We start from the raw sequence: 10,099 nt of genomic DNA, 5'->3' as shown, positions 1-10,099 counted from the left end.
CAAATATGTGTTTACTCTCTATATCACTAAAGTCACCCTTTTTTACAAGAAGTACTTTAAATATTGATCATAGATAATTTTCTATAGCGTCCTAGTATATTCGTTTCCCCAAATAGTTCTCTATTGAATGAAATGATCTTGCTATATAAAACAATTATTGACAATCTTAAGTATATCAGTTAATCATTTTTGTGTCTTCAGACGTTTAGGCAGATAGGGATCAATAATTGCACAACTATTATTAGTGTTAAACGTTATTTTGTATTATGTATTCAACACTAGTGTCATATGTCGTAACCTTACACCCTGAAATTTATAAACAAAGGCTGTTGTAATGATTTTGGTATACTGTAATAATAGTTATAGTGATTTACATTTAAGAACAATTGCCTGAGACAATGAGAGTTAATACATGTAGAGTGCTTGTTCGAAAGTTGAATATTGGAATTTTCATTAAATTTACATTAACATGCATATGTTTAACTGTTTTATGGAATACTTTTGGAAAGGTATCTCAATGGTGTACAATTATTTTTTGTGTGTTTTTATTACTATTACTATTATTATTATATATTATTATTATTATTATTATCATCACCATCATCGCCATCAACATCATCATCATCATCATCATCATCATCATCATCATCATCATCATCATTATCATCATCATCATCATCATCATCATCATCATCATCCTTATTATTATTATTTTCTAAAAGTGATCGTGTAAAGTTAAAATCTAAAATAATATCCGTCCTATCTGTCAAATGAAAATATAGTTTCTATTGTAATTCAAACCAAATAGCATAGGGTTTTTATCTGATCAACATACTCGCTAGCTAGCAAGTCAATGTTTCCAGGTCGAAATCGGAAATTAGATACTGTTATCTTTTTATGCGAAGTTAAAAAAAAAACATTATTCTTAACAAACAAAATTTTTCTTTCATTTACTGAAATATATAACGTGCAAACAGACTCGAAGAAAATGTTTTAGTAACATTAGTTTTACAATCATTTATTAGAAATATACATAATACATAACGTATTATTTTTCTATCTGCGTTTGATAAATTTATCAAATGCAGATAGAATACATTTATAGATATTGGATTATTATTCCCTTTTGACAGAACTTCAGGGGAACTGTTAATGCCAATTTATCCTGGCTTATTATCACCTTTGGTCCAATATTTCATTTCAGGGAATATTTAAGGTACGCCTAGACCAACGTTATTATCCATCACAAAACAAAATAAGAGAATGTCAAACGTACACAACTTTCGGTTACTCGGATATTCAAGGGTAAATATATGTGCATCTGTACGTTTATTATTTAAAATACACGTAATAAAATAAATTAAGCTCTCCGAAAAAAGAAATTGATGTAATTTCTCTTGATTGTTTTGTTTGACTGTTAATTAATGTAAAACTTTAAACAATTAACATAGATTTGTCATGCGTGTGAAACTAGCACGCTGTTTTTTTCTGAATTGCTCAAACTTAGGTTTGAATACCTGAATCAATTTGACTGATTTTAGGGTTTCGGGACCGGTTGACCTCGTTCTTACCTGGGTGAATGGTTCAGACCCTGCATTTATCGATGAAATGATCAGATTCGATTTACGGTAAGCAAAGCATTATCGTCACCAGCGTCCTCTTACCATTATCATATCCATCATGATTTACGTCGTCGTCATCATAATTATCGTTATTATCGTCATTTTAACCGTCTGATCATCATTATCCTCGTCGTCGTCGTCGTCGTCGTCGTTGTCTTTGTCACCATCAAGAGCATTAAGCTTAACAGCCGTATTTACTTTTAGAACTGGAATTGTACATGTATACATATTGGATTATTATTCCCTTATGATAGAACTTCAGGGGAACTGTTTTAAACAATTTACATCGTATATTCATGAATATTACACTAGAAAAATCTTTGTGTAACATTGGTTTTGGCTATAAACTTAATGGCACTGAGTTACAAATTTTGTTAAGGCAATTTATTCTTGTTATATATATACATTTTGAATATCTTCTTAAATACAATTTACAGAAATAAGAGCTTTATGCCAAAAAGATACCGTGACTGGGGAACCTTGCGATACGCCTTGCGATCAGTGGAGAGAAACGCGGACTGGTTTCGTAATGTGTATATAGTGACCAATGGTCAAATCCCGACATGGCTGAATCTAAAATATCATAGAGTAAAGCTTGTGACGCATACGGTATTACCGTTCTATATTCTCTTTTATATAAACTTTTTGGTGTAATATTTATCTTTTTGTTGTTGTTGTTTTTTTTGTCTGTTGTTGTTTTTGCCAATTTCAATTCATTTTACTCATATTTAGACAGTCGGCCCACCTAACAAGCTATTCAGTAATTACTATTCTCTCCGCAAGTGTACGACTTCTAATGCCACATACTTTCTAAATCAGCGGTGAGTGACAAACGACGATTAGGCTAGTGTTCGAAATCAAATGATACGGAGAAGTTTAAAAAATGAGTCTAGCGGATAGACACAATGGTTACATGATTAACTAAATTAATATTATTTGTAGCATTTTCAAGTAATGTAAATATTAATTATTCTCTACCTTATGCTGAAGTTTTCTTTCTTCTCCGCATGTTCCATATGCATTTTAACGATAATTTAAAACCGTGCCTGTTCTCAACCTAAGTATAATAAACGAATTGTTTAAATAATTAACTACAGGGTTTTAACAATAACACAAATTACATTGCTAAATGCTCATACAATTTTTATTTGATTAAATCTTAATAATGCTTATTTTCTAAATGCATGCACATAAGAGGAGGAACGTGATATGTTGAATCGCGCTATTCAATATTATAATTAAATATATTCTACATGTATTTCAGGAAATATTCAAGAATAAAAGTCATTTACCAAACCTTCAATTCTCTGGCAATAGAAAGTCACATTCATCGAATTCCAGGGTTGTCCAAACATTTCATTTACATGAATGATGACTTTTTATTTCTAAATAAAGTGGAACTGAAAGATTTTTATACAAAAGAGACTGGATTCAAGGTAAGGCAACTCTTTTCTACAGTTTAAATTACAAGAAAAGTTTACCTATATAAGACATCATTTTTTATAGGTTTCGTTTATATGTAATCTCACTCACATAAACGAATTGTCAAACAGAACAGACGTTACTTACTTTGACAAAGGTTTGCCTTAACATAAACTATGATTGCAAAATGTGAAACAAAAGAAATATGTCACTAATCATTTCAATACTTTACAAAATGCAATCACAATATAAAACTTTACATTAATGTACACATTATGCATTATTACAATTTATCATTTATTTTGTTCATTTAGTGTTGAACATTGAATACCGTTCAAGCTGGTGCTATTGTTGTGAGTGATGGTTGCACCTTTTCATTACATCATCTCTTAATATCATATCCAAACATACCGTGTCTGCGAGTTTCTTATAATTGTTTTTTTTTTATAAATCTACCTAGTTTCAAGATTGGAAGAATGAAATACAAAGTTTAAACGAGTTACTAGTAACTATCAAAAGCTAAAACAAAAACAAACAACAACAACAAAAGAAAACGATTCTTTTGAACTGTTTTTTACTTTTTGTATTTGTTTCTATTGCTTATAAAGTTTCTTTTGTTACATGACCATTTTCAAGAATCCCATTTCTTTATCATTTTTTTTTTCAAACACTTGGTCTTCTAAATAAAACATAAAATGAAAAAACAAGGTCTTTGCATGTAATTTCTTTAAAGATTTATGTTAGGTTTATTTTACAATAAGAAAGGATATAGCAAGTCATTGTTACTAATCGATTGACCATGAAAACTGGTATTTGAATCATTTAACCTTTTATTATTTCAAACAGATCCGCTTTACTGATATGAAACTAGGATATTGCTATAAAACATGCAAAATATTAAATATTAATAATGGAAATATGTGAAGCAGAATGCAACACAAAACAATGTGACTGGATGGTGGCGACTGTCAGACAACTCGCAGAGCAAACGAAAAACCTTACAACAATTTGTTGCGGATTCCATGCCGCCTTTTGCAGCTTCTGTTATCTACACTGCAACTGTTTACAACAAAGCGTTTGGGTCTGTTGATCGACAAGTTCCAGCACATGTACCTTACATAATAGACAGATCTCTAATGAATGAACTACAAGAAAGGTTTAATATGATTTATCTCATTGTTGTTTAGTTACATGTTAACACAGATAAAATACTGTTATAAATGATTTTTAAAATGCCAATTCATTTCTGATATAAAGAATGCTTTTACTTCTTTTACTTCTCAATTAGCCTTTACTTTTAGTATCCTGGTATTGTTTCCAACAAGTTAGTCATTTGCCAATTATCTGGTGGTCTCGTTATTTTGGACAAAACTTAAAATTCTGTAAGTTCTTGTGTTAAAGAAAACAGTAAGTTCTTACGTAAAATAAAATGTTCACTAGTATGGTTCCACATAAATTAAATAGCTTGGAAATTGTGCTGGAAAGAACTATCCTGTACATATATTTTAGATTATCCTTTACATTTTATATTTAAATGGCAAGAACAATCCTTAACATTTTATTTTAGAACTATCTTTAAAATGTACTAGAATGGGACGAACATTCCTTTGTATTTCATTTTAGAATGGCCAAAGACCTTCCCAGATTTCCTTTAGTTGTTTTCAAATGACCATTAATGCAGTTCTTCTCCGTAAATTTTACAGGAAGTCGAACTTGTTTTAGACGGCCTATACCCGTCTAAAAAGCTTAATTATCGACAATTTGTTTATTAATCCTTTCTAAGAAATTCTAATTTAATCACGCCTATTTGCAAAAATCGACCAGCACTCATATTGCTTTTCCTGTCCACGATCGATCAGCGTGTAATATATTTCCCATTACCTCATCCGACGGGTATGGTTTGTCTTGTCCTCGATCGGCGGACAAAGTTTTTTTATATGAGCCCTCTTTGTAAATTATTTGGTTTGCTTTTGTTATGACACAAATGGACTTGTATTCTGTGTATAACCTTTTTTATTAAATTAGGTTTTCCCGGAAGAGTGGAGGGACAAAACTTAGCGTTCTAAAGTTTTCGTGTGAATTCGTTTAATTTATGTTATGCTTTTTTCTTTCTACCATTAAACCTTGAGACCCCAGGGACAAAAAAACCCGGACATAAATTTTTTTTCCAATGGGAAATATGGGATTTAAATGTTCCCTTGGATTTAAAGGAAAATTTTACATTGACCTTATACATCATACAACCCAAAAAGGGTTTACATCGGGTTTATCACGTTTTAAAATTTTAAGGTTTGGGTCAAATGATTTCCCAGTTTTTTAAGTAAACTATTTTTGAGGGTAAAAGATTTTCAATTCAAGGCCACTTTGATTTTTACCCCATTGACGGGGGTTAAAAAAGTAGGGGGCTCCAACTAAATTACCCCTTGAAATTTTAAAGGTTTTTACGTCAAAGAATTCTTATGATAGAAAAAGTTTTCTTATTTTTTTTCACTGTCTTCACGCATCAGGATTATAAAAATAGGGATCGGGTTGGGTTTTCAGAAGTTTTAAGACTTTTGGGGCAAACGGTTTTCATAGTTATTGAGCGGGAAAAGGGAAAAAATTTTACTCCCTTACCGGGCCCCCCGATCGCCCGGGATTTTTCCAATTTTTTTATACCTTTTTTCGAAAGGAGCATCAAAATATTTTTAAATGCAGTGTTTTTAAATTTTTTTTTAAAATCGGTAATTTTAAGATTCTTTGGGTATAATTTTTATGAATTTTTTACCCTAAAATTCTTTTATTTCTGTTTTAAACAGTCCCCTTTTTTTTACAACAGGGGCGACGTTTTGGGGAAAAAATGAAGATAGGGGCCCACCTCGCGAAAGGACAATGCAACCCAAAGTTGGAAAAAAACAAAATCAAAATTTTTTACGAATAAAAAAGGAAGTGAGTTATTGTTTATTAATTTTATTTTTGCACTTGAAAACAACTTTCATGGAACGCAATCCTAGTAAACCTTAATATAAAGGGACCCAGATGGGCTCTGACCAGAAGCAGGTCACAAGTAAGGTGACAAATGACTGCCCGTAAAACCGAATTAATGATAAACTATGGCATTATTTAATCAGAAAAGAAAGTATGATATAATGAAATAGACTTCGCTTGTAATAAGCCTGAAATTTCCAGTTGGAAGTTGGAAGTTGGAAATTTCAATCAACTTGGCGAAAATATAGACCAATGTATTTTAAACATTAATTGTTCTTTTGAATCTGTTCAGTGAATGTATATCATTTTTATAGCAATGCGTGATTATATTTAAAACATTATTTTTGGTCAAATTATATTGATATATAAATCTTTTTTTACAGGAAGTTTGTATGTTTAAATGACCATTTGGACATAAACAGCGAAGAACAGATTCGAACACAAAGAGTTATAGATTCATTCTTCAAAACTTTATTTCCAAAGCCGTCATTATACGAGCTGCATTGATCATGGGCATAACCTATAACAAGTGTGACACCATAATAAATCAGGAACCAATAAAGAACAATTTGTAAAACTAGTATCGTGATTTGGATGAACAGTGTCTTATATATGTTACACTACTGTAAAATGTCGCAAGATGTAAATTCATGTTAAAATCATGATTAAAAGTAGTATTATATTACTTTTTAACATTCTCATAGCTATTTTTTTGTTATTGCCATTACACAAAAATTATCTTTGTTTTACTTGTTTTCTTTTGTCAACCTAAATATCGAGGTTTTGATCTGCTATATAATGTAATCTTTACGCTAGAATGGATACAATTGATATTGAATTCTCAATAGATAAGAATTTTTCTTTTGTGTCCCATTTTCATTTGTAACCCTGATTGACAACAGATTAAAGGTTTTATGATATTGTCGCTCTCATAATGTGCTTTAAGTAATTTCATTTATTTTCTCAGAAACTACCGAATTTACTTTAAACGCAGTTTACTTATTACCATGTCTATTTTAAAAAGGGAATGTCCACTCATTCCCAATTCAAGTACCAATTATGACCAAATTACACTACAAAAAGGATGCCCTTTTTTACCATTTTTGAGAAAGAAAAGAACAAAGACAAGCAAAAAACAATATAAATGTATCTGTTTCTTTTAATTAACAGTGATTTAATTGACATTACTCAGGGTTAAGCCAGCTTAACAAAATCAAACAACCTCTTAGGTTGACACCAATAATTTTAATTATGAAAAATGTTAAGCTGGCTTAACAGATAATCTAAAAAAGCTACATACTTATAAATTTGTGAAAAAAAAACAACAATATCTCAACTGATGTTAACTGAAGAAAATGTTATGCCGGCTTTACATTATCGAAAATAATTTTCATTAGATGAAGATAAATGATACGCCGGCTTTTTCAATTTCTTCTGTCCGTAATATTTCAAAGAAAATCTCATACTGTAAGATAAATTGTTATGCCAGCTTAACAAAATGGAAAATCATTTTAAATTAAAGATGAAAAAGTAAGATAAATTGTTAAGCCAGCTTAACAAAATCCAAAATTCACTTTCATAACATAAAGAAAATGTTACACCGGCTTAACAATTCTTAAAATCCAAGTAATATTTCAAAGAAAATTTCAAACTGTAAGATTAATTGTTAAGCCAGCTTAACAAAGTAAAAAATCAAAGAAAAATCATTTTCAATTATGGATGAAAAAGTCTGATGAATTGTTAAGCCAGCTTAACAAAATAAAAAGATAACTTGCATTAGATAAAGAAACTGTTACGCCGGCTTAACAATTCTCAAATCCAAGTAATATTTCAAAGATAATTTCAAACTGTAAGACAAATTGTTAAGCCAGCTTAACAAAATGGAAAATGATTTTCAATTATGGATAAAAAAGTCTAATGAATTGTTAAGCCAGCTTAACAAATTAAAAAAAAATCACTTTCATTAGATGAAGAAAATGTTACGCCGTCTTAACAATTTCTCAAATCCAAGTGGAATTACAGCACAAAATTTCAAACTGTTTAAGTTAAATTGTTACGCCAGCTTAACAAAATCAAAAAATCATTTTCATTAGATGAAGAAAAATGTTAAGCCAGCTTAACAAATTCAACAGCACAAAATTTCAAACTGTAAGATAAATTGTTAAGCCAGCTTAACAAAATCGAAAAATCATTTTCAAGTTATTCCCTCATTTCTCTAAGATCTTTTCGCTGTGATTATCCTTTTGGTTACGGCTAATTTCAAACCTTTAAACTTAAAAATACTTATTTCATATTAAAGTAAAATATATTTCTGAAGGACAGATAAACCTGAAATGTATTTTTGCTAAATTATCTCTCTTTTTATATTTTCCAAAAAAACTATCACAAATATTCACTTCAAACTTGAAATATTGATTGAATATCAAGGCAAAAATTTCAGTTGATCAGAAACATCAAATACGTGAAATACGTGAAAAACATGCACAGTATGAAATGCACGAAAATCGAAAAAAGTATCATGTAATACTCCTTGATCATGTAGTATTCCTTATAGGTTTGCCGATCCGCAGTCGGGTTTTAAATATGAGCGAATTTCACGATTAGCACATACATTGTATTATATGTCCCGGCAGTTTTGTAAGCAGATGTCAAAGTTAGAAAACGTACACAATATTTAGTACATTTTACCATTTGTCAAACACTATTTACGCTTTGACATTGTGGCAAGTGATATTTTACTCGTCAAAGCGCTTTATTCTATGAAGGTTCTCGGAAAATATCATATAGTTAGAATACAAATAATTGGTCAAGCTCATATTGGCCTTGCTATTTGGCTGCAGACAGCAGATAATGTAGGATTTTTATGTAATTACTTTTCAGTAATGAAAATCGTAATCTGTAACGCTTCATTATAAATATTTCAATGAAATTAAATCTGACATTTTTCGAAAAACACATGACATACATTATACATATGTAACGACGATATTGGTTAGATATCTGTAGCCACTTTTATGCTCGTATAAAAACAATAGAACCAAAAATGATATGAATGACCACTGCCTTTCAGGCGTTAAAATGGAAATAAAAAAACGTAGCAAATTTAATAAAACCATGTGAACTTCATTCTACGAATATTAATTTATTTAAACATTTATGACCATGACCCATTGATCCCTTCCTCAATCAAAAGATGGAATACCATGTAAGTTATCTTCTTTCCAAGTATGAAATACATTTGTCTATAAATAAAGGCTTTAAAGGTGTAAATCTATTTTTGAGAACTGGTGACCTTGACCCAACTGAACCATAACTCCATCCAAAGGAGAAGACTTCAATTTTATGTTCCTACTGAATAAAAAAGACGTCTGTCTATAGATTAATGTTAATACACCTGTAAAAATGTGAAAAAATTGGCATTGGTAACTTTGACCTTGAACCACATGACCCCTAACTTAACCCAAAGAAAGAGGACCTCCCTTGGCATGTTTGTATTAAACATGAAATACAAACAATAAAGGATTAAAAGCAAAAATGTGATAAACAAATTTCACACAAGTCTCCTTGACCTTAGAGACCCCTTACTCCACAAAAAATACAGGGTCATTAAAGGTTACCCACTAACCAAATATGGAAGATATCATTAAATAAATTAAATTAAAGATGAATCCAACTTACCAGATTAGCTTAACCATACAAGGTCCTATTTTCAAAGTGAAAAAGGAATATAACTTGGGAAAAATGGATAGCACAGTTTTATAACGAACTTTCTCTGAATAAGTAAGTGTGGAAATTATGAAGCCATAAGTATACACAGTACTTAAATAAATCCAGCCTGTCGGTTTAGGTTAACGATATTCATTTTCAAACTGCTTGAAAGGGCAATAGCTTGGTAAAATTTTAGATTTAGAAATAATTAATTAACTTGCGAGGATCAAGTATATTGTATTGATTAGTAAATTTGTAAATTATGAAGCCATCTGTACGAGTAGATTTTAAGAAAAATCCAACTTGCAGTTTTATTATTTTGATCGTTCCATTTTTTATAACATGACACCAATTTTAGGCTTCCAGGCTTCTAGACTGCC

The 10,099-nt window shown here is 30.4% G+C and overlaps 1 protein-coding gene across 1 annotated transcript; it reads left to right on the top strand.

The window, feature by feature from the left end:
- The first annotated feature begins 349 nt into the window (after nucleotides 1-349).
- On the top strand, nucleotides 350-3,067 carry LOC132749277 (exopolysaccharide phosphotransferase SCO2594-like). Its single transcript, XM_060739005.1, has 5 exons — nucleotides 350-509; nucleotides 1,205-1,305; nucleotides 1,542-1,628; nucleotides 2,060-2,231; nucleotides 2,887-3,067. Exons 1-5 carry the CDS (start codon nucleotides 399-401, stop codon nucleotides 2,992-2,994), a joined length of 579 nt encoding a protein of 192 aa, XP_060594988.1. The 5' UTR covers nucleotides 350-398; the 3' UTR covers nucleotides 2,995-3,067.
- The last annotated feature ends 7,032 nt before the right edge of the window (nucleotides 3,068-10,099 follow it).

Source organism: Ruditapes philippinarum, unplaced genomic scaffold (assembly GCF_026571515.1).
Source record: "Ruditapes philippinarum isolate M1 unplaced genomic scaffold, ASM2657151v2 ctg12270_1_1_1_1, whole genome shotgun sequence".
NCBI lineage: Eukaryota > Metazoa > Mollusca > Bivalvia > Venerida > Veneridae > Ruditapes > Ruditapes philippinarum.
This window is presented reverse-complemented; position numbering and strand designations above follow the sequence as displayed.

What these genes read in the sequence shown, in the direction of transcription:
- LOC132749277 (XM_060739005.1), top strand. Translation starts at nt 399, where the DNA reads ATGAGAGTTAATACATGTAGAGTGCTTGTTCGAAAGTTGAATATTGGA. An exon ending in TATGGAATACTTTTGGAAAG is followed by an intron (nt 510 to 1,204) that starts GTATCTCAATGG and finishes ATTTCATTTCAG; the next exon opens with GGAATATTTAAGGTACGCCT. An exon ending in ATGATCAGATTCGATTTACG is followed by an intron (nt 1,629 to 2,059) that starts GTAAGCAAAGCA and finishes TACAATTTACAG; the next exon opens with AAATAAGAGCTTTATGCCAA.